This window comes from Columba livia, chromosome 6, assembly GCF_036013475.1.
Source record: "Columba livia isolate bColLiv1 breed racing homer chromosome 6, bColLiv1.pat.W.v2, whole genome shotgun sequence".
NCBI classification, from domain to species: domain Eukaryota; kingdom Metazoa; phylum Chordata; class Aves; order Columbiformes; family Columbidae; genus Columba; species Columba livia.
In genome coordinates, this window is record NC_088607.1 from 35,328,834 (window position 1) to 35,353,940 (window position 25,107).

The window sequence follows — 25,107 nt, forward strand, 5'->3', positions numbered from 1 at the left end:
AGACCTTTCCCCCTCCAAAGCTCAGAGGGCTGCACTCTCAACTTACTGTTAAATAAAAAGGTTCTGATTAGGGAAAGATATTACATCTTCCACTCTTGGTAATGAACTGAGAAGTGCTAAAAAACACATCTCAGAGGAACATACCAGCCTACCAGTTACAAACTCCTCTTTTTCCCCCTTAAATACCAGCGTGAAGATGGTGCTGGTGGCCACCCTGGCACAAACAGCCAGATCCCAGGTCATCTGAGCAGAAGATGCCTCCAAATGCATATGAGCAACTGAGACTCATCACGCACAGGCTGGGCAGGAGGTGGCCGACTTAATGAATATCTCCTCTTCTTGCTTCCCTCCTTCCCATTGCCCTTTCAAGTTTGATCTACGGCTGAGGGCCAAGCCAAGCTGGAAGTGACATATTATTGTGAGGAAAACCAAGGCAGGTTTGAAAACCAGGGAGGCTGACAGTAAAACCACCGCCTGAGCTTGGAGGAGATGGGTGGCCAAACACACCACGCTCGCATCCCAGCAAGAGCTCCCAGATCACGCTGAACAAACTCAATCCTTGGAAAGAGGGGAACAGAAAACCACTGTCCCATACAGGGTGACAGCCGCCAGCTCTCTCCTTCCAACCACGCACCTCTTCATGCTTCCATTAATTATCTGGAGACATATTAGGACATGAAGCCGGCTTGCACAGCTATTTCTTGTGACCCTTTACGTGCACGTGCAAGCACGTGTGTGTGCTACATCGCCTTGTGAGCTGCTCGTGTTGGCAAGAAGAGCAGAGCAGGCATTTGAAGAGCAGGGCAGAGGGGCAGGAGCGCAGCACAAGTCGCGAAAGGGGTCCTAGAGGGGCCGGAAAACCACAGAAACCATATTTGCAAAGCTCGTTTGCTTAGTTCTGCTGAAGGGAGTGGGCCCAGTGGCAATATTGCAGTGGTGATGATCTCCATAGGTGCCCAGATGCTCAACATGCCGCTTCCCCAGGCCAAGCCTTTGCACACACCAGCTGTCTGAACCCACAGCCACCCAGATTCGGTTTGCATCCCCATTTAGAAAGAGACAAACCAAAAGCAACAAGCAAACAAACAAACGACAAACCCCAAACCCAACACGCTTTTCAAATCTCCTGTAGAAAAATCCTGAAAATCCAAAACTTTCAGACAAAATTGCCTCGAAGCCTGTGTTCAGTCTTCCTGCACCCTTCATCCTTCACACTGACAAATCAACCGCATTTTAAGTTTCAATAGCAATTAACGGTTGAAATTAAGCAATGACTGCCTAATACTGATTGAAACTTCTTCCTAGATCACATTTCTCCCGTTTATAATGGAAATAGTTTGAAACTGATATAAACAGTTCAGTTCACACATAAATATTTAAAAAATATATAGAGAGACTGATTTAGTCTATTATTTTATCACAAAGTATGACCAGCAGGAGAAAGCTTATTATACACGACTGTCACTGACACATTACAAACTAATAAAACGCAAAACGCAATTCTGAAAAACAAATTGGAATGAATCTGTTGCAAGAGTGATTTTTATTGTCCTTTTGAAATGCTATTTCTGCCCAGCTTTGCTGTCAAAATGACAACATTCCTCCTAAATATTTCCATCTTAATTAAAACCAGGGGTTTTCTTGCAAAATGCTGTGGCGAGGCTCTTCTGGCAGCTCTGCCTCCGCCTCCCCGAGAGAGGATGCTAACGTGTGTCCAGCTTGCACGGCTGCTGCTGAGCTCCATTATTCCAGGTTGAAAAGAGCCCGTACCGTAAGCCGGCAGCAGCTGGAGCACCGTCCCTGGCGCCGTGCGTTTCTCCATGATCTTAATCACGCCTTAATTTAGGCGGCACGCTTGGAAAAGGAGCCCAAAGTGGCAAACTGCGTGATAATGCGGGTGAAAAGAGTTCATTTCTAGTGAAATTACTCTTAATAAAGGCTCTTTCTGCTGCCTTGGTGTTAATAAACATTTCTACGGCCAGGCACGCTCCCGCTGCCTGATGATGTATGGAGGGGGAGGTGAATGAAACAGGGATGCAAAGGAAAGGGATGCAGCTTTTGCTGGCTAGCAGGAGATAATGAGTGACGTCCCAGGCTTCTGGGAGAAGGAAAAGAGGGGGAGGAAAGAGAGATAAAATGAAACTAATTGCTAACAGGTCCCATTCATTAGCTCCCCACTCTTCTGCCCCTTGCTGGCAGCCACAGCCCTTCTTCCTGCTGGGGACGAGGAAGAGACCTTGCAGCCATCTGCTGCCCAGATGTGTCAGTGTAGTTACACCGAAGGGCTGGGCTCCAGCACCCCGTCCAGGCACTGCCAGTCCCCTGGAATAGAGCAGCCCAAGCCTGAATTGCCCCTGAAGTAAGAGATGCTGAGGGACCACCTTCTGCTTGGGAAGAAGCGTTCCCTGGTCTGAGCAACCCCATTGCTCACTGCCCGTGGGGCCAAGGGGATACTCTCCTCTTTTTCTGGGATACTCTCCTCTTTTTCTGGGTGCTCCTTGCTTGCAGAATGCTTCTGTACACTTTTCCTCTGCCCCAAGATTATTTCTTTGGCTCCGGGAATCTTATTTTCCCAGCACGACGGCTCCTCTGCAGCAGCACCGAATTGCTTGCTTCCCCATGCCAGCTTCTCTTTCAGCTCCAAATCTGCCGTTTTCTCCCCTTTCCGCATTCCCCTGTCCCCTTCGCCTACCCCAGCGTTACGCTGGTCAGAACAGCACGACTACTTCTAATTTTCAGGCGTTGCCCCCCTCCTTGCTGCAGGATCCTTCCAGAAAGAGCCCAAGTTTTGCCTGGTGGAAATGACTGTTATCTCCAGGACACTTTACACATTACTTCCACGCCATTTGGAGTTTTCCGCCCCAGTAGTTTCTGTTGCGTTTCTCATTTCACTCCTTGGGCACGTATTTCAAAGGACCAAAGTCTCCTCTTCACCGGTGAAGCCAGACAAGTGACAGGACTGCTAGAGGTGGAGACTTTCTTTCTCCTGAGGATGTCAGGAAGTCACTCAAGACCCCCTGACACTCTCCATCTGTTGTCACAGTATATGAATCAGCAATAACGACAAAAACTTGCACACAGATGACCTTTAGAGGGAAGGATGCTTCTGGGTCCGAGCACCTGCTGCATCACCCAACAGCTTCCCCCGTGCAAGGCGAGGAGAGATGTCCAGCAGCCTCCCAGCCCTGTGCAGTCCCCCGTACCCAAGCCACACCGCTCAAATTCTCCATGTCTAATCACAGAATTATAGAATACCGGGTCGGAAGGGACCTCAGGGGTCACCTGGTCCAACCTTGCTTGGCCAAAGCACAGTCTAGACAAGATGGCCCAGCGCCCTGTCCAGCTGAATCTCAAGTGTCCAATGTTGGGGAATCCACCGCTTCCCTGGGGAGGTTATTCCAATGGCTGATTAAAAATTTCCCTCTTGTGGCCAATCGGAATCTCCCCAGGAGTAACTTGTAGCCATCGCCCCTCATCTTTTCCAGGTGACTCCTTGTAAAAAGGGAGTCTCCGTTGTCTTTGTAGCCACTCTTTAACTATTGGAAGATGGTGATAAGGTCTCCCCTGAGCCTTCTTTTCTCAAGGCTGAGCAAGTCCAGTTCTCTCAGCCTTTCCTCATATGGTGGCTTTCCCATCCTTGATCATCTTTGTGGCCCTTCTCTGGACCCTTTCCAGCCTGGCCACACCATACAGATGCACCACAACTCTTTAATAAGCACCTCACCCCTTAACAAGTTTCTATATAAATCCCATGGATGTGCCTGATGTCAGCTGTGCAAATCCTTCTGCCCAAATGCTGCATTCTACTCCATGCGCTGCAGCCCATTTTGTTTAAGTATCGTTCTCCGGTGCTGGCAGCAAAGAGCAGGGAGGAGACAGCAGCTGCCACCTGTTGTGCTCCCAGGTTCTTGCCCAAAGGGGCTGCCAGCATTCCAAAGCCAGAACGAATGCCCAAGACGGCGTCTGAACTTCCCTGCACTTCATCAGCCTGTTTACATTCGGCTTGCATGTGCAACAGGAGGATCTTTATGAATATTTACAAACTCGCCCCCGAGCCAAACGCAGCCAGCGTGCCAATGCACACGGCATCCCACCTGTCGGAGCGAACTCAGCCTGACGACTCGTGCATTATTCACATCCTTCCGTCCCCATCATCCGCCTACCACTGCCTCAGCTCCCCTTCCTTCTCCTCTGCCACACCAGGAGACCGTCACTCGCACAAGCCTATTGACTTCCAATGAAAAACAGTGTCCCACTGGCAAAACTGGGCACTTTTCTCTATGTGAAGATACATCTTAACATTCAGTATTCCCAAACAATATAGAAATAGTGCCGTCTTGGTGGATCGTGCAGGCTGGGGTTGAAAGAGGAGGGAAGAATCATGATTTTTTAGAGGGATATTCTACCTCGTGACTACAGAGCAGATGAAATCCTCTCAAAGGAGTTATCCCATCCAGCTAAGAGATGGCTTTTTAATAGATGGGCAGTACACCCACACTTAAGACTACTGAAGGGAAGGCACACGCTTTGCAATGTGTGTCTGCTTCCACAAGCTTGCTGGATGAAGTTGGAAAGTAATTAAAGGTTGCTCAAAAACTTTTTTAAGAAAAATACATAGACACACATCTATATGGAAAGGAGAAACATCAAAACAAACATCTGGCGACCAACTCTGTGAAGTCAGAGAGATGGTGTGGAGATCTAAGCTGTACTTTAGTCAGCCTGAGGGAGGCTGGCTTTGAAACCCAGAGACAACAAACACAATGGAAAATGAGGATGCTTGGGAAAGTTTGGGAAAGGTCTCACCTGCTACCCCACTTCTTCACCAGGCACCGAAGGTGGGACGTACCCCCAGCACCCAGCATCATCCACGCCCATGGGATGTTGGGGTGGAAGGGAAATGGAGATGCTCGCTTCCCCAGGAAAGAGAACTGCCTGCCTTCTACCAGCGTTTCATCCACACAGCCTCAATAATCTGCTGAGTCGTTTGCTGCCTTTCTAGGAAGTTTGATTAAAAAAACAAAAAGACAAACGCACACAGACGTAGACAAAACACACTGCTGTAAATAAATAAATAACATCGCATCCCAAATGCTGCGGAAGAGCTGGATACGCTTGCACGTTTTGCATGTGCGAAGGTGGTGGAAGGAGGAGAAGGCTGGATTTGGTGGATTAGTTATTCATTGTAAATGATTTCTGCAGTTCTAAAATCCACATAGATGCATAAGGGGAGGAAGAAAAGGAAAAGAGCGAGAAGGGGAAAGAAAGAAAAAGAGACAAGGAAGGGAAGCCGGCAGCTGTGATTATAGCCAATTTTGCAACATGGCAGGAACATCTTTCTTATCAGTTCTGTTATCACCGCCTTCAATTTAAAGGCTCTTTAAATGAAGGAGGAAAAAAACCCAAAACCAAATCCAAAAGGTGTGTGCAAGCGTGCAAGGGAACAACTAATGGGGCTGAAATAGGAGCTCGGGCTCCCTGCAGCTGCTTCGTATGCGCAGCATCGGGCCTCGGAGCCATCGCAATAGAATTATATGAGCCCCTGTAGACTCCCGGGTAGGATGGCAGGGAAACTGATGTAATTACCAACATTATTACCATTAAAGCAAAATAATAATTGTAATTACAGCTAGGGCTTTTGGGGCTTTCTCTGATCCTCCCTGGCACCGCTCACCCTCTAGCACGGTCTGGTTCCAGGCTATGTCACGGGAGAGGGCAGTGACGGTCCCTCCTTTCCCTCTCCCTCCCCGCCAAACACCTTTCTGCACGATTTAAAAGAAAATCATAAAAGCTGCTGTTTCAACTACCCCACCATATTAAGGATGGCAATGTTGACCAGCAGCTTGTGAAGGCTCCATCCCAAAGGCTGCTCCCTGAGCAGAAGGGAATGCTGCTGATGGCAAGCGCCCGCCTGCCTCCCAATTAAAATAAATGGGTAAATCAGGGCTGAGCTCAGGACACGCGACACCTGCAAGCTGGACTGTAGCTGCCGAGCCGATGCCGTGTGCTGCCCACAAACTTTCCTTTCTATTATTAAGCTCCTTTCCCACAGCTCTGCCTCTTACCAACACTTGCTTCAGCTCAGGAAGAGATGACCACGTTCCCAATGTGGATGCTTGTGGTTATCAATGATGTGGGTGCCTTTTGAAAACAGCCTTGTTAAAATTGCTACCTCCTGTCAGGTTACAGATGCGTTCTCATGGTGCAAGTGTCATCTCGTGAGAGGCTGGGGTGCTAATCGGCAGTCTCTGGCCTGGAGCTGGCTGAGGACAGCTTTTTGCTGCAAGACGTAACCCAATAATATATATTACAGGAAGAAGCAGATGAGGAGAACACCAAAGGAGGGAAAACCCCACTGGAAACCTCCTGAGGGAACATTCAGCATAAAAAACCAACAATTAAGTGACCTTTTCTGCCAGCTTGTGAAGACTGATGATGCTCCAGGGCCAAGAGAAGGATGTGAATGATTTGAACTTGACCAGCAGGCTCAGGATGTTGGCAGTTATGGGGGAAAACAGCTCTTCACAGGAAGGTACTAAACTTGGTTACCACACCACACAAGAGCCTCAACCTTTGAGGGACCTTTGCAGGACCCAAGATGGAGTGTCCTGTAGACATTGGAACACCTAGAATTAGGAAATGCAGAAGAGAGTCTTGCAAAGCTATGTCTTCTGAGGATAAGCTTAAAGGTTTGTAAAATCAGAATCATTTCAGTTGGAAGAGACCCTCAGGATCATCGAGTCCAACCATAACCTAACCAACTCTAGCACCAAACCAGGTCCCTAAGAACCTCGTCTGAACACCTTTACAACCCCTCCAGGGATGGTGACTCCAGCACTGCCCTGGGCAGCCTGTTCCAATGCCCCACAGCCCTTTCTGGGAAGAATTTTTTCCTAATATCCAATCTAAACCTCCCCTGGCGCAACTTGAGGCCATTTCCTCTTGTCCTATCGCTTGCTACTTGGGAGAAGAGACCAACACACTCCATGCTCCAACCTCCTTCCAGGCAGTTGTAGACAGCCAGAAGGTCTCCCCTCAGCCTCCTTATGTTTCATTTCAAAGGTAAACAGAGGGCTCCATGACCCTGAAGGTCCCATGCTTGGAAGGTGGGACAAGAAAGCCTAGCAAGTACCCAAGGCTACCCCCATCCCAACACCACACACCCTGTGTGGTGGCTTCACTTCACTTCACTCACTCGCTCCACCTAAAGCCATTGAACTGTGACAATCCAACAAGCCTGGGTTTCCTACAGATCCAGCCAAACAGAAAAATAGATTAGATAAAGCAGATCGGGCTTGTCAGAAACCACGGCATCACCACCACAGCCTACCATGGACTCAGAAACATGGTACCCTGGGGTCGGCTGAGGATAGCAAGGGTGAAAAAGAGCATGTGCAAGAGGGGACATACAAGGGATGATGCATCCAGGAAGAGAACAAACCCTGAAGGTCAGAGTAGCAAGCACATGAGCGGCTAACTAATGTTCTACAGCAGCACCACAGGGCACAGACAGAGGCACACACGTCCTAGCAAACCGTAAAGCCATAAAAGTCTATTACAGCAAATCAAACAGCAGTCAGCATGACAGTCATTAGCCTGAAATGAATACACGAGAACTTAATGAGCTCTGTCGAGGCCAGCTTGGTGAATTAAGTTGCCAATTCTAGCAGGATTCCCCTTTCCTTTACAGACTTGAAAGCGTCCGCACCGCGCCGTTGCCTTTCGACAAGCAAATCACAGGGCACTCTTGCCCAGACAGGATGGACGATTACGCCAGAGCAATGTCCTCTCCCGACACACAGCCCCTCACTTGGCTATTCCAGGCAGGTGCCAGGGGTGCGATTGAGACACAAGGAGCACAGAGGACCGGGAGCACCAGCCTGACACACGAGCGACCCCCAGGCTGAGTATTCAGAGCTGCTGTGGTTAAACTGGGCATCCTCTCCCCAAGCTAAAAAGGAATCGCAGCCCGCAGCCCATGCGCAAATAAATTCCCATTTTCAAATCAAGTCGACTGCGCAGAACACCAGGACGGGTATTTAGAGGCAGTATTGTTTTTAAAGGTCAGTTTACTTCATGTTCCATTTATTTATGCACACTCTTCTTTTGACTTTCCTAGTGCCACACAATAGCAGTGAGGTTTAAATAGCCTTTCTGTTGCTGCTCCATTAGCTAGGACAACTGCAAATCGATACACCCATTTATCTCAAAATTAAAAAGAGAAAAACCCTCATTAGCTGCCAATTCTGTGCAGAGCCAGCCCATGCAAAGCTGCACTACCGCTTCTGCTGGCCTCTTCTCCTGCCCCTGCTGGATTCATCAGCTATAGAACCTTCACCTTGGGCAGGGTGGCCTTTGAAACAGATTTTGCTGTCTATGCCCTTTGTGTTCGCCCTGGCCTGAGCTGTCCAGAGCACGATGATGACCTGGGGACACTGTCGTCCCCTACCGTGATCACCAGCATCAGCTGCATCCAAGGTGTCCCCTGGCTCAAGAGGCCTCAGATATTGAAGATTCTCCATGCCACATCACCTCCAGCTTTGAGTACTTGTGGTCAAGCAACAAGAACAACCCATGGACCAGCAAATCTCTCAACAGGCACCTCTTCCTCAAGAGCCATGCCAGCACACAGAAATTCATTGCTCACATCTCCTATGGACCTCAGTCATCGGAGGGTCCCCTTTAGGTGGTAGGACCCCATTCCTTGCTCTCCCAGTGCCTGTCAAGGAAAGGCTGTCTCCCCAGGTAGAAGGAGGATGCTGGCTGAGCACTGAGTTTGTGGCTCGTCGCCTCCCATCTGTGCCCTTGGTTAAAGATCACAGACAGAAACTGGCAACGGCCACACGATGCCCTGTAATTAGATTAGGCGACGCTCCATCAAAGCCCAGCTCTGGAGGTCTGGTGGCAGAGTGGATGCACTTGAGGAGCCCCATGCTTGCTATACCCCAAACCATATAGACAGTCCTGGAAATGCCTCCTAGCAGAATCACAACTCACGTACAAAGCAGAGTGACGTGCAAAAGAGAAGTCAACCTCTTCATCCGCTATCTATTTTTTGTCCAGCTCACCTGTCCACAGTTCCCTTTCCTCAAGCAGCCTTAATTTTCCAGAGCATCACTGGAGCCTTGCCCTCCTTGCTCTCCAGGCTTGACATGGGTTAAGATCTGAAATGTGGAAGGCTTAAGATTTGCAGTATCAGCTCTCGGGACAGAAGCAATGAGCAAGAGGAGATCTGGTATGGCTGCTCCAGGTACAGAAAGAGCGGGGCTTAATTCAGCCCCAGGGAAGAACACAGAAACCCACTTTTCATCCACCCGACCAGAAAGGCAAGAGTGAGCAGCAGCTCTTGCAGGTTTTGCCAAGTCATTTCTGCGCCATTTGTGCTTTAAAGAGGAAAAGAAATGACTCTGACCCGGTGTCATTTCAAAGGGAGGTTTCAGATGACTTGGCGCGAAGATGAGACTAAAAACTCCCGGCTCATACATCACAAGCAGCCTAATGAAGAAACCTCATCCTTGCAGCAGAGGGACAGGGAGAGATCAAAGCCCAGCACGGCAGGGCGTCAGCAGCCAGCATATTGAGTACACAGTTGTAACGCCACCGTTTGTACCTCTCTGTTACTGAAGGCTGCGTGACTTCACACACACACATGCACACTTGACCTCATCCACACCCCAAGACATGCTCCGGGAAGAACATGCTCTGCCCTGGCACGCAGGTGCGAGAGGGAGAGCTTTCCTCCATAGGAGAACGTGAAATGCCCTACTAGGTTCCCCATTTCAAAAATAATATCCCAACCTCCTCCCTTTTGCCCCAGGAACCACCTTTCACTCCACACCTTTGAAGTCTAAATTCACATCAGATCTGTAAGTTCCTGACCTATTTCTGCCAAGCTGCACTTTAGGTGCAGCAGGTCTCCCTGATGGTATGACTCGGTGTCACCTCCTCTGCAATGACCAGCATGGAGAGAGAGTGGAAACCCTGTCCTTGGAGATATTCAACACTTGGCTGGATAAGTCTTGAGCAACCTGATCTAACATGCAAATCCTCTCTGCTTTAGCGGGAGGCTGGGCCAGATGAGCTCCTGTGGTCCCTTCCTACCTACATTATTCCTAGGACATGATGGGACGAGTCCTGCTACAGAGCTGTGGATGGAAATCACCAGGAAGGGCAGAAGCCATTGGGCAAGATTCTACCAGAAATCAGGTGCTTGGAGAAATATTTAGTCCTGCCTCATGTCACCTCTGTGACAAGAGCTGCACACTCCCCACTGCTCAAAGGACTGGAAAAAATATGTATATACATATATTTCCAGCTATTGTCAGACTTCACCTGTGTCAATGGAAAGACATTACCAAGGCTGCAAAGGCTCTGAGCTCCAGACCTCTTCTGCCTGCCTTTCCCCAGCACCTAAATTGTGGCCATTTTTCTTCTGCCCATTTCCAGGCAACAATAACTTCCAGAGGTTTAATTCTCCCCCAAGCCCAGTGAGGGTCCAGGGCAGGAGGACAGTCCTGCGCTCTGGCGGCCCTCATGTAGCCGAGCACACAGCTCTGTGGTGGCAACTGGCCAGCAAGTGTGGCCACCAAGGGACAAGCCAGACGCTGGGAGGTTGCAGTGGTTCCTACCTCCGGGATGCGGACACTGTAGGGCTGATTGTGGAACCGCGGGGCGTTGTCGTTCACATCTCCCACTTGGATGTTGACCGTTCCCTTGATCACCTGCCACCATGGGGACAACAAGAGGGAGCAGGCGTCAGCTTTACCCGTGGATTTAAAACCTAAAGCAAGCTTGTGGCTGCTTTTTCTGACTTCTAGCAAATGATGGTCGGGGTGGTCCTGCTCCCCAAACCCTCACAAGGCGATGCAGAAGGTCCCCATGCAATCCACACTCACCATTGGCGCCCGTGCCGCAGACCATGAAATGAGAAGTCACACTTACCCCTTGGCTGTCACTGACGGAAAATTCAACCGTGAATTCCGACTTAGTCTGAAAGGGAAAGGAGAAGAAAAACATATAATTAAAGATACTGTGGTGTTTATCTGCAGATGGCAGGCTTGGGACTTTTAGCCAATATTATTACATGCAAAATGCTTTCAGGACCTTCAAGGAGAGAAGCGATGCTCGAGTGCAGTCACCTACACTGAGCATAAAACACTGAGAAATATTAATGCCAGCAGGGTTCCAACGTATTTCATGGCTGTGGAGAAACCCTCTGCCCTGGGTCAGGAGGATGCTGGGACTAAGGAACCAAATCTCTGATTAACAGCCAAGTACTTTAAACAGAAAGCTAGGCTAAAGTAGATGAGAGGAGCCCATTCTTTAGCCTCCTTCATCATGCCCCAGCTCTCTTTGCATGCCCACCTGATCCCCAACACCAAACAAAAAGCATCATATTTAGCTTTCGTTTGCAATGACAATACAGCACCGTCTCACTGAGGATATCTAAATCTTGCTGCTGCTTTCCCAACTCTACCTGCCGTGCAGAAGTTCTTGGGATAGGACAGAGCTGGGAAAACTGGGATAAGCCCAGGATCTGTAGTTAAAAATGGCTGCAACAGGGAGATATTGCTAGTGGAGGCACACCTTCTCTTCTTGAGCTTTCTTTTCTACCCATGATCATTTATCTCATATTTACCAAGGAATCGTGTGTGAATGGAGAGCAGGAGTGGGACACCACAGCAGTCTGGTACCTGGGCATCGTTTGGTGTTCTGGTTCCTCCTCCAGCATCCCTTCCCACCACAAGTGCCCCTGCCCTGCCCAAGCTGCTCAAGCACAAGAGCTCCATGTTCCCAAAGTGTTGCGCAGGAAAGGCTGGGAAGCAAACTTGGAATGGCTCTGTACTGCAGATTTGGTTGATTTATTCCTAAAAAAATCAGCTCAGGGACTGGCAACAGCTGCTGGCACCTAGACCAGGAGCTCGGCTTGCACCAGGGTAGCAACCCCTGTAGAAGGGTTTGGGGAACAGAAAGAGGAGCTGAAATACTGATGGAGACAGGAGGGAAGAGGGAAGAGGAGCCTCTGGCTCCTGGGACATCCCACCTTGCTTCGTCAGTGTCTTTTCCCCCTATTCCCCCTTGTGTGTGCCACCACAAGGGACAAAGCAGTAGGGAAGAAAGGAAAAACAGGAGAAAACAACCAACCTGTTGAGCATTTAATTTGAAAAACTTGATAAAATAATCAGAGAAAGTTAGAAAGTTAGAGAATGCTAATTTCTGTCTCCACCCTTCATTTTAACACATTTTTCAGACTCAGAGTTTGTCTTTTTTTTTTTTTTTTTTTTTTTTTTTTTTACCTGTTTTCCTTTTCATCTTTGTGGGAGTGAATAATCTTTAAAAAATCGTTTTGCCTCTATACATTCACTCCTTCCTCTTTCTCTCTATTTTCCCCTTTCTTGCATCGTTTACCCTCCTATGACTCCCTCTCCCTTTCCAAGTCTCTCTTTTTCTCCTCCATTGTACAAGAACCGATTCCTTGTTTTTCTTTCCCCACCACTTTTCTTGTAGGGCTTTCTCTCCCCTGACTTTCTGACCCCATGCATCCAAGCTGGTGCTCTCTGCTCCTGGTGTGCTGTTCACCTCCATCCCTCCCCTCCACCATAAATTGCCACTTATAGCTTTTTCTTACTCATACCAAGCTATGCATATGGCTGGTCTTCACCCTCTTCCATGTCTCACCTACTTGGAGCCCCTGGGCTCAGGAGATGGGTGCAGGTTCCTCTCCCAGTTCATCCCAGCCACACGTTAAGCCCGCTCAGCCCCTTCCCTTCCTACCTTGCACCAAAAGTCACCCAAATCTATTGACCTCCTTGGCTTAATGTTGTTATCACAAGTATTGGGAAGCAGTAGGCACTTGAATAAGAGAAATCTATGACTCATGCCAGCAGCTGTTTGTATGGGGAGGTGGAGGGGAGAAGAAAACCACTTTATCTTTCCAGAGCCTAGTTTCGACCTTAATGCTGTGAAACTGGGTTTTGCCTTCACCCAGCCTAAGCAGCATCCATCACGCTGCTGCTCTGCATCTTCACATTGGGCTGGCTCCAACCAGGACCAACAGCACCCTGAGGCGCGTTAATGGGTTTTATCTTCGTGACGTTGCTTCTGGCAAAAGGAACACGGGGATATAAGCACCGTGCCCAAGTCATACAGTATTTTCTCAGTCTTACCAAACTCCTGTGCTATCTATCCCTTTTTCCTCACTCCAGGAATGTGGCAAGGGCTAGGGCTTTTGTAGAAGAGGAGCCTGGATGGGTTGCACTGTCTTTGCACACCAAAGCTACCGTTGAAAACAGGAGCGTGAAACAGGTCAAGGCAAAAATCTTGCCCCATTTAGCTTCCAGCAACCTGAACCCAGAAGATGATGAAAATTCATCATGAGATTGAATAAACAGGGAAACCTCAGGTCTCTTCACACACCAGTTTAAGTAGCAAAGGATTTCATTGGAACATAGGTTTGAAGAGAGAGGCTGTAAATTTCCCTGAATGTATAAGCATCCCCCTCTTTGGTGGATCATTTCCATTTATTGTTTTCTTCACTTCTGAACTTGCAAATATTATTCTTAGATCCATGAAAAACAACAAGCCAGATGGAACCAGAGCACCCTGCTTGTTTCCCCCTCTGTCCCCACAGTGACAGGGTGAGCAGGACACGTCTGACACCTGGATTCCCGACACCCCAGCTGCCACAAAAGGTGAAGAGTCGCCATTTATCCCAGCAGGGACTTTTTTCTCCTCCCCCAGCAGAAGGCAGCGTTACCTCTCTGTCCAAGGGCTGCCGGAGCCAGACAACGCCGGTCACGCTCTCCACGGCGAAGAACCGGCTGGCCTCCTCCCCAACCACGCCAAACACCAGGGGGTCATTGTCCAGGTCCCGAGCCAGCAGCTGAGTCACCGAGGAGCCTGGGGGAGACAGAAAGGAAAGAACTCATGAGCAAAATGGAACAGAAGAAGAAATCCTGAAGGTTGTCTGCTTTCCTCCCGTAAGTCATCCCCAAGCTATTTTCCCATGGTGCTACCATACCTCAAGCAGCAAGGGCAGTCAAGCTGTGCATGGCCTTACTGTTCTCTCCAGCACAGATAGACTGAACCACAGCTCCTCCCTCACACTTATCAGAAGAGAAAGCCACGTTATTTCAGCAGAACCACAGCCACCTCAGGCACTAGAGACAGTGGTGGAGCCCATATCTCTCCTGGAGAGGTGCCTACCAGCCTCCCTCACGCTCTCCCCTGCCAAGGGCCACCGCAACATTTCCAGGTTAAAAGCAAATATCTCAAGGCCAAGAGCAAGAATGTGATGTCCACAGGTGCCTTGAGGCTCAGGGATTCAGTGGGGCTGGGGGCCAGACACAGGGCTGAGGCTGGTTTTAAACACAGCAGCTGGAACAGGTGCTGGTCTTTCTGGCATACATAGACCCCACACACCCAGAAAGCATGAGAGATGCTGGGGTAAACCCAGCACTACCTTCCGCCAAATCATGTTTCAAACTATCTTCTGCAGCATCTCGAATAGCCCAGCCAACAGAGACCTTGCACAGCCATCCCTCAGGGCCATATGGTGTAAATGCCTCCTCTTAACAGCACTCAAGAGGCAACCTGGACCCTCCGAAGCTGCTGCCATGTATCCTGCTTGCTGTCTCCACACTGTTCCTAGAGCAGGATGACTTCTACTGCTCCAAAAAGCAAGGGATGGCCACCACCCTTGGAGCCCCCTTTCAGCTCTATAAGAACCTCCTTGAATCACTCTGAGCCTCTCCACGATGCCTCCGAGCACACTCAATGTCCACTGTGGCAGGACAACCATGGCTGGCTGCCTGGTGCCCACCCAGGTGCTCTCAGTCAGGATGGGGAGAAAATAGGAGGAGAAAAGTTGGTGGATGGAGATAAGAATGGGAGACCCTCTTGGCCACCTAGGCCTGAGGATGAGGGGGATAGCGTCTGTGTGAGCTGTCTTTGGCAGCACGGGAGCACCCCACAACCCCAAACATCTGGCCCAGGAGGGGGGATAGCAGAATTTCACCCATCTGGGAAGAGGGGGGAAGCGCCAGCAGAGCGGAGGGCAATGCAGCAGCACGGCTTGGCGAGCAGAGCGAGCCGGCCAATTACCAACGGCTTGGTCTGACATCAATCACCGTAGAAATAATGGGAAAAACCGATACGAGGTTCCATTAATAAAGAATTAAATGATAGGAACATAATTAATGCCAGTCAACACAATTTTATGGAAAATAGTCCTTGTCAAACAAACCTGATTTTATTCTTTTATGAGATTACAATTTTGGCAGATAAAGGTAACTGTGAAGAAATAATAGACTTCTGTAAGGCATTTGACTTAGCACTGCATGACTTTGTGACTAAAAATTTAGTGCGGTACGATACAAATGAAGCGCAATGGAGCAATGACCCGGCTGGCCTGGCAGGTGCCAGGGCCACCAGCGCTACATAAAACTGGTGTCGGTACGAACACCGCTGACAGCATGGCAAATCCATTCTGACAAGACTAAAGGTCCAAGCACACGAGGAACTCTTCTCATGCCCTGGGTGCTCAGATGAGTGATTTTTGGGGAATAGGGCCAGTTCTATCAGGGCTGCCATTCTGCACGCTGCTCGCCAGCTGCATCGCCTTCAGGACTGGGTGCAAGAGGGAGCCACAGATATTTGAAAGCTAGCAAAACCACTTTGCATTTAACTTTAAACGCTTGAACTGCAAAATGACTCAGGCATCTCGAGCACATGCATGAAGAGGACAAAATGTAATGCTTAAAAATGACCCTTCCAGAGCAAGAAAGCACAGCAAGGCTCAATGCTCAAACCCAGCTGAATTTATATTTAGAGAAGGAATAACAGTTGTTTTAAAAAGAGCAACTACAGCTGACCACTGGGAAAAAAATCCACCTTCCACCCGCACTGGTGCAAACGAGCGACGGGTCAAAATCAGACATTTTTGGACAAAGATGTGGAAAAAACAGTTCTTATCCAAACCAGTACAATCAGCCAGTTCATCCACAACATTCCCAACTCTTCAGTGAAGCCAACACTGGAGATAGAGAGTGACCCTACAAGTTCTGAAACACAAGAGCCTTGATATGAAACAAGGCTTGGGTTTATTCTTTCACAAAGGTTTCTTTGCCCCAGAACACAGGGCAAGACTGAGACCAACCCCATGGCAGAGAAAGCCAATGACTAAGGTAAGTTCGGGGTCATACATCTCTATTCTGCCAAATTTAATGGGAGAAAAAGGCTTTTTCACTTTACATCTCATACAAGCCCCCTAGATCAACAGGGCATCCGCACTTCCCTCCGGACCTGCAAACTCTTCAATCCCCAAAAGCTCTTTGTTTCCCTTCCACTGTGAGTTGTGACTGGGACCACTTTTAAAATCCTGCTGAACAGGAAAAGCATGTCCCACCTGGTTCTAATCATAGTCACATTCATGGTTTTTATGCTGCAAACTCACTTGCACAAAGAAATCAGCCAGCAAATGTACATTGAAGTCTTCTCTGTCTCTCCACATTAGATCTACCTCCCGCTGTCAAGGAATTTCACTCCTAAATTCGGGATAACCTGGAGAACAAGATGCATCATCCCTGTGAAACAGTACGCTGGGCTTTGCTGACTCTCGTCCAGGCACATCAAAACCAAGGTTGGATTTAGCGTGTAAAGCAAGGAAAGGGAATATCCAGCGCTTATACCCTCCTCAACTCTTCCTTCTTTTTATGTGTTAGAAACAAGAAACTTTTTTAGGATGTGGATAGGGTAGCTCGGAACATTAAAGTGTGAGCTGCATGTTGTTGCACAGGAAAACACAATGTCAAGTAAACCTTCACAAGAGAGGCACCAAAAATTAAGAGCTGTTTCACCTGTTCGTCAGCCAGCAATCACCACCTTAGCTTAGAAGCACCTCCCAATTCATTGTAGGAAAAATAATCCATAAAATACAGATCAAAATAACAAATTAAATAGAAGACAACAAGAAGCAGATCCCTGAAATAAGAAATGGGATTTTTACAATTGCTTGCGCATTTATTGTTCTGACTTTGCAAGCTTTACCCCGGGGGAATGCTGAGGTTCAGCGTGCGGTACGAACCAGGGGTGTGGGATGCGGATGGGCATCCCGGGCTCCTTCACCACTTCCACCAACACGACAAACGTTTCTGCAGGTTTCCACCAATCCCTTTAGCACTGATATAGTCAATTCTATTCCCCCCACACACACACACTCTCTTTCATGAAAGCTCTTTGTGAGCCACCACAAAACCAAGTGCCGACCTGGCTCCAGCAAGGGAAACAGGGACAAATGACCCTTCTGCAGCACAAAGCTATAGGCTGCGTTTGTTTCCCCTGGGGAATCAGACAGGGCAGTTAAGTGTCTTGATTCCGCCAGATAATCACCATTTATCTTGTCTCCTTTTGCCTCCTTTCTCTCAATCACGGCTCCTTTTCCCTCTTCCTCACACATACACAGATTTTCTTCTTTCTCCCAGTCTTGAACTTTGATTGACCTCAGGAGCTCCTTGCTCTTTTGTCACCTCTTGCTTTGTTCATGATGTAGTATTTTAGGTTTGGCTGTTTTATGGGCTGTACTTCCCCCCATACACAAACTCCTGTCTTGGCATCTTGCTTTCAGCTGTAAACCCGCGTATTTTTCTTGCCCTTCCATTTAGCCAAAGGGAAAAGCAGGTGAAGGGGCTGTGCCTTCCCAGCTCCTCTTGATTGCAAGAGTGGGGTGAGAAAGGAGAAAAATGAACCCTGTGGGAGGATCCCAGAGCTGCCGGAGGGTTTTGGAGGTGCCGAGGAGCCTTAGGAGCAGGGCAAGAGGACGATGAAGATGCGGCCAGCGTCTGCACAGGGAAGGGCTTTGGGCAGATGGAGGACACCAGGATCCAACAGAAGGGGCAGGTTTCTAATTAGTTGCTTAATAAGATGCACTCTTAAAAGGTCTGATCCATACCCAGCTGGAGTTAATAGGAATCCCTCTGCTGACTGCTCTGGCTTTTGCGCTCAAGACTTCAGGCATCAGCTACACTTTAATATTAAAAGCGTTTTAATCCCAGCTCCTAAAAGCCCGTGCCTGTTTCTCCTTGGTTCGTTGTTTCTCACCAGTGCCGGGATTTGGATCCTATCCGTGGGCACCGTCGCCACGCACTTCCTTGGCTCCCCACCTTCTGCCACCGCTACCGAGAGTGGTCCAGAGCTTGCCAGTGCCACGGGCGCTCAGCTCACAGGCGAGGGGCTTTGTGCACCCAAAAGCCAGACATTTCCACGCAGCAGCAGCAGCAGACGGAGCAGAGGCACAGGGCATACGGGGCAGGGAAGCGGCAGGGAGACAGCCCTTGTGCTGACAGCCATGCCTGTGGTCCTCCACCAAGGTCACAGCCTGGCACAGAGAGCCCTCACTTGCTATTCAACTTCTCGAATCTGCACAAATTTATTTACACAAGAATCATTTTAGCATCCACACCCTGCAGCAAGGAGTCAGTCCCCTGATGTGAAGGCCACTGCTACGCTTCTGCTCCAAAGTAGCTGCCACCAGATTTCCTTGGCTCTCCTTCCTCCCCTCCTCAGAAGGGACAGGGGACAATCGCACCCCATGCCCTGACATGAGCTGCTAGCCAGCAGCCCTGCCTTCCTGCCCTGGTTGTCCCAGCACAGGCATGTCCCGTTAGCCCCGTCCATCACATCAGGCTGGCCGCTGGTGTGCTCAGCGTCAGGATTTGATGGATCCGATCTTGAAATTCAAACCCTGTTCTTCTCATTTTTCACCTGCTCCCTTTTTCTTTGCCTGTAATTCATTTTCTCTCTCACCTTTCAGAAAAAGCCCTTCCATTATGTTTTCCAAAAGATTTTAAGACGAAATGCCAATATTCCTGTGCTGCTGAGCAACCCTACAATGTGCAACCTCTGAGCAGCGTGAGGGAAAGGACAGTGATTCCCTAGCAAGGAAAATATAGTAAATTCTGGTTTCGAGCAGGACGTTACAGTGGGCAAGAGTTGCTCACATGTTTGGGACGAGGCTTCACGGCTTTCCCAGGGAGGATGAGCCCTGAGCTAGGGACAGAGCGTGCACAGGTGAGCCCACCTGGTGCCAACATGGACACAGGACAGGGGGTGAGGAGAGCAAGCAAAGCAGGCTCAGAAAGTCTCTTACAGGCACCAGGGTCTCCCCATCCTCATTCCTGCCTTCCTCCCAGTCCGGCCAGGCCTCCTGGAGCAGTTTCCCACGGATAGCCATAGGTGATGCAGAAGACTCAGGCTCCCAGACCCAACCATTATGTGCTCCAGACCTTTCTCCTCAGCTGGAGCACACCAAGGGTGAGCTATGTTAGCAAAACTCACGCTGTGCAAGCATGCTGAGACTAAATTCTGGCCAACACCATTCAGATTATCACCTAAAAGCACGCCACAGGTACAAGGGCAACCCACTCCTCCATCCCCAAGCACGTAGCTGCCAGCTCATTATATGAACACAACCTCAACGGATACTCCCTGGCCTTCTTTTCAGAACAGGCTCAACCACTTGAGCCAAAACTTTCCAGAGCGACTCAGTAAAGAAAGTTTCCGCTCCTACAATTCAAGTTGAGCTCAGCGTTACACACACTTCTCTTTCCAGGTGCTAATGGGAAGCATCAGCTTACCCCAGAACCAAGGCTGCTCCGCTCCGGTTACTGTGCTGCAGAGCCAGTGAAAAGTGGCAGGGAGACATGAGCATCTCTTTAAAAAGGCTCTCGTAAGAAATAAATAAATGAGAAAATAACAGTGCTTGCCAGCAGAAAAAAAAACAGAAGGTCTTTACCAATTACGGAGGGACAAGCTGGTCCAAGAAGCACATACGCTATTGCCATCACCCATCACACACAGGAGGAAAAGGAGCCAAACACAGAGGTGGCAGAGAAGAGTGAAGACAAATCTGTGCAGTCAAAGCCATTTCTGAGGGAGTTTATCACGCCAGGCAGCGAAAGGCAAAGCGAGAGGGTTTTTCGTGGTTCCTCAGCTGCCCAGAGCCAGAGCAGGAGCCGGAGCCTGTCATTCCTCTGCTGCATTTAGTTAGTTCGAGTGGGGAGTCGGGGTCGAGACGGAACCCGTGAGCAGACTCAACAGCCGGCGGTAAAGCTCGGAAAGAGGCATCGCCTGTCTCCATTCCCCCAGCTTTCACACAGATGCTTAAAAAGGGGGTTAAACCTGCTTAAAAGGCGGCAGGTAAAGAAGGGACAAGTGTTCATACCAAGAACGTTCATAACAGAGGGCTTCTTCGGTTTGCTTTGCTATCTACCAAGCCCTTTGGTTAACTTTACCAGAGAAACCAGAGGGGAGAAACAAATACAAAACAACAATGGTACATAAAACTTTCTTGATGTTATCACCAAACAGAATAGCCGAGGTTCTCCTGCTGCACCATGTGGGCAGAGAAGCAGCAACACCTATATCAACACGGTTAAGACACAACGATTTCCCTCCATCAAACAGGTCTTACAACACCGCGGATATCAAGCAAGCTCTCCAAAAGCAGTTTAAGACACATGGCCTCATGCTGGTGCCACGTGTTCCTGGCGGATGGCGCCTCCGTGGCTTGGAGGTTTATTAACCAAAGCTTTCCAACCAGGAAAATCCCCAAAATGCCTCAGTATCACTGCGGCACCTCCAGATCTGCTCGGAAAAGGGGGATTAAAAAAGTGCTTGTGTCTAGCCAGGCAGAGACCCGGCAACCCCTGCCCTCAGGTTTGCTGCAAACCCGCAGTCCCTGGGCAAGCGGGAACATGGGTAGTTTGCCAAAGTCAAAAGGGTGTTTGTTTCGTTTGCTTTGGAAAAGAATATATGGCATCAGCACCAAAGGGGGAAGTCAACACAATGGCGTAAAAACCAACCAACCAACCAAAACCCCCAGGAAAGCAAACCAAAAAACACCTGTAAAAGAAGGAATGTGGGTCTCTTAGATATTCCTGGCGTGAAACAGGTTCCTACATTAAAAAAACCCTCTTAAAAATCATTTCCTCTCCACACTGCCTGGGAGCCTCATAATTACCAACAATGATCACAGACCCATTCATTTCACCCTAAAATTAATACATCACGTTTGGAATGATATCGCATTAATTTATCACAAGATTTATGAAACTTGCACTTTTTTCTAATGAGATTTATGCAAATTCTGCTCCATCCATTGTTTGCACCATAAAAAATAAAAGTTCCCTCGCAGAAGCTGCTCTGTCAAAAAAGCTCATTTTCACTTTTATTGATATCTGTCCTTCTGTCTTCATCCCCACGACAGGAGGGGAAGGAGAGGAGGGGGTCCAGTCGGGGCCTGATCCTGGTCCCAAGCAGAGCAGCCCCACCATGATGCTGATGTTGGCAGCTGAGCCCACCATTCAAGGCGCTTTGTTTGAAACTAGCTTTTCCAAAGAAATTACCTGGTGGTTCGCTCTCACCTTTGTCTGAGAAGGATCAGAGGACAAGAGGAGCAGCAGGGAATTGGGAAATTGAAGTATTTAGACTTTCCCGAGTGGGAAATTGGCACCTGGTAAACTGAGAGAATAAACGCACAAGGGAGAGCGGGGGGAATAAACACCTGGAGAAGCATGATCACTGGACATTGTGGGTTATAAATGGGGAAAGCACACAAGATTGACTCAGTACTTTACAGCAGAGCTGTAAACTGAAGACAGGAGCACACAAGATGTCCCGTCAGCCCAGGAAAGCACGGGGTGTAGCACCTTCTAAAGCCTGAGGTTTCCTGAAGATGAGGGCAACGCTCAGGAGGAAGATGGTACAAAGCAGGCAGAACCATCTCCAAATCGACCATGGCAGGAATATTGCCTTTGTTTCCAATTGGAAATCAGACGGAGATATTTATCAATACCCACACAGACTTGCCATGGGACAGGAAAACACCCTAAATATCAGATGCAGCCTTGGCCCTTGGAGCTGCCCTCATGCGACTAACAGCTACTCATGAGACACAGGGGTGAGAGGAGGCAGGACAGACAGAAAAAGCAAAGGAAAACGTCCATCTGAGGTTAGCAGATTTTCCAGAAATGAAGTCTACGGAGGTGTTGGTGGCCAAAAGCCCCAACATCACCTCCGGGCTTTTAAAACTGGAAAAGACGCTACAAACCCCATCCTGGAACTGCCCCAGAAGCACTGGCGGGATGAGATCCAAACTCAATTGTAGCTGCTGCCCACCGGGGAAGACAAACCCATTCTGTCCCCACAGCCATGCTACCAAACATCTCCATCGCCTCTGTCTCCAAAACACCCCAAACACGCCGTGCACCCCCCTCACTCGCTACTGGAGGGAAAATCTAGCTAATACGGTCTTGATTAACATTTCTGACGTGAAGTTTAAAGCCTAAATCCATAGAATATCCTTTTCTAATTAATTTTTGCAATACGAAACAGCCCAGAAAGAGTAAGGAATATTTCTTTTGTTCCTCCATGCCTTCTTTTGACCTTCTCACTCCCCTCCAAAAAGAAAAGAGTTCATTTTTTAACTAATTAAACACTCATAGGTCAAAGGAAACTATGACAGGTATTGGTGTGCAGAGAAATGCCACCCGGTTCTCTCTGTGTGGGTATCCCAGCCCAGTAAAAGGCAGAAAAACAAGATCATCAGTGATGAGGAGACCTTCACCCTGGTTTCCCCAGTACCTGGGCAAGCTCCAAGATGGAGGTGGAGACCACTGGAGGGGACGCAGGACACTCAGAAGACCACGCTTCTTTGAACAATGGATTTGCGTGTAGGTGAATGCCCAGTTAACTCACTGCCCCACTCAGCAGAGGCTGCATGAGTATTTTCACAGCAGGTGCTCCCAGCAATGACCACGACCACCCTCTCCCCAGCAACTCAGGAGCCTCCCTGGCAACTTATAGCCCAACATGGGAGGAGGTTTTGCACCGCAGAAAACATCGCATTCCTACAAGGTCCATGGAAATAATAGCTGAACTAAGGAAAGCTGAGTGTCCCTCCTTGGGGTTGCAACCCTTTCTCTTTAAAAGACGTGGTTGCCAGTCGTGTCCTATCAATGCAAACCAGCACAGACAGCGAGCAGGACATCCCCCATCTCCCAGGACACCTGAGAATCCTCATGGACACAGCAAGGAGACCTTCCTCCCGGGAGCTTTACCGACTATGCACAGAGAAAGTGTTTTGGGAAAACTCCTCCAAAGCAATGACTCCAAGAGGTTCCTTGGGGTGAACTCCGCATTAACAGGGATGTTGAGGTCAGAGCCTCCTGGCTGGACGCCAGCGCTAACTGATGGCAGGGACGGTGGGTGTGCTTCCAGAAACAACAGCAATTTGTAGAAATCATGCCCACTGACCAAACAAGTTGCACAAAGAAAGGCGGAGATTGAATCAGCAGCACCATAGTGCCAGGGTCAGACCCGTGTAGGGAACCACGGGGCAGAGGACTGATTTCCCAAACAGAGCCAGGCAAGTTTGCATTTTGACTGCCAGCTGGCAAGCACAGAGATAACGAGAGACCACTGACCCTGCCAGAGAAACCCAGACACCGTGCAAAGGGCTTCGCAGGTCACTAGAAACCATTTCAGTAGGTGACTTGTTGCACCTGCCCTTTTTGACTACCAAGAGGTGTCTTGCCAGCTAGAATCAAGTAGCAGCAGGGATGCTAAGCACCCATATTTTCAGAGGCACCTGCCAATTAGTTATACAGACTAGATATCCAGCTGAGTGCCATGCACTCACAGTAGGAAAGACTAGACAAGGCTTGATTGAGTCAAAACACGCCATCAAGACAGATGAGCTGTTGCCATCCCTCCCAAAAAAGGAGGTCCAAAGCAGGTGGAAGAATGTAAGGTACCCTATGTCCAGAGAGCACCAACCAGCTGGGGCAGTAGCGAGGACTGAAACCAAATCCTTGCTCCAGGGACTACTTTCCACTTAGTGGATGCAATGAGCTCTACTAAGCTTCACTGAGATCATTCGGATGGGAATCACCTCTCCTCAACTTGGAAAAACAGGGGTAAATTCCCACTGCAATCTCCTACTCAGTGCAGAAAGCAGGAGGGCAGCAGAGACTGGAAGATGCAGCTGACCCACCGTCCTCGAGCTCATTGCTTCTCCCTGGCCATACCCAGCTTTCTAAAAGTACTCCAGGGCACACAGAAGAAAAGCAGGACCCCAGAAGTCTAGTTAATGAGGCGGTTCGCTAGGTGGTGCAAATCAATGATTTATGAGTAAGATGACACACACACCGTACTTTGCATCTTACCCGGGCAAGGTAACATAGCTTTGCGTTAATTGGAAAAGAGAAGCTATTCTGCAATTAATATGAGGTCAGATATAAAGCTCATTAGCTTGCACTGCCTGCAGACTGGGTTGCAGGACTGTCCCGGCATTGAGCGGGGCTGCCCATGGGGTGTAAGACAAGACACCCTGCGGACAGTAAGGCAACGATGCCAGCAACACTAACGGGGAAGTCATGCGAATATCAGCGCCAAACATCCCCAATGCTGGTGCGTCAGTGCGACGCCAGCTGTGCTCCAGCAACAAGGATGAGCCCCAGTATAACACGCCACCTCTGAAATCCTGCTGAGAGCTGCCTCCTCCACCAGCAACCCCATCCAACCGGGGAGCTGATCAATATGAATGGGAGAAAAGAAAAGCCAAAACACAACAGTCAGCAAATTTTACTTGAGCAAGTGAAGTTCGAGCGGGATTCATTCACATCGTGTTTGAAATCTCATCTGTGCCTCACAAAAGATGAAGCATCCCCAAAGCTCTCAGCCTCACAGGGAATACAAAACCTTCAGTGCTACAGCTTGCCTATGGCCCAGCTGCTCCGCTCTGCAAAGGGTTCAGAGGAACATACAAATACAGTCGTCCTAATCCCAAATATTGCAGGGTGTTTTGCTCCAGCACAAGTGTGCTTTGGTATGTGCGTCAAAGCCCCAAAGCCAGAAGGAAATGGTACCAGAGGTCAGATTTTTGTCTTCAGACTTCAAATGCCTAAGCAGATTGCCTTGGACTGTCAGCATAACTCTTTGAGGTTTCAAAACATGTGCTTACTGGGTGATGCATTCTGCCTGGTTATAATGAAGATGCAGTGAAATCACTTCTTGAATTTATCTCTCTTGCTGAGAGTTGAGTTAGTACCT

General features: G+C 48.9%; 1 protein-coding gene across 1 annotated transcript in view; it reads right to left on the reverse strand.

Moving 5' to 3' along the window:
• CDH23 (cadherin related 23) overlaps positions 1-25,107 on the reverse strand; it is a 201,370-nt gene that overhangs the window by 143,009 nt on the left and 33,254 nt on the right. Inside the window, exons 4-6 of the mRNA XM_065067987.1 lie at positions 13,757-13,899; positions 10,942-10,989; positions 10,629-10,721 (exon numbers count right to left, since the gene is read on the reverse strand). Of these exons, the coding sequence (XP_064924059.1) occupies positions 10,629-10,721; positions 10,942-10,989; positions 13,757-13,899 (284 nt within the window). The remainder of the gene's footprint in view (positions 1-10,628; positions 10,722-10,941; positions 10,990-13,756; positions 13,900-25,107) is intronic.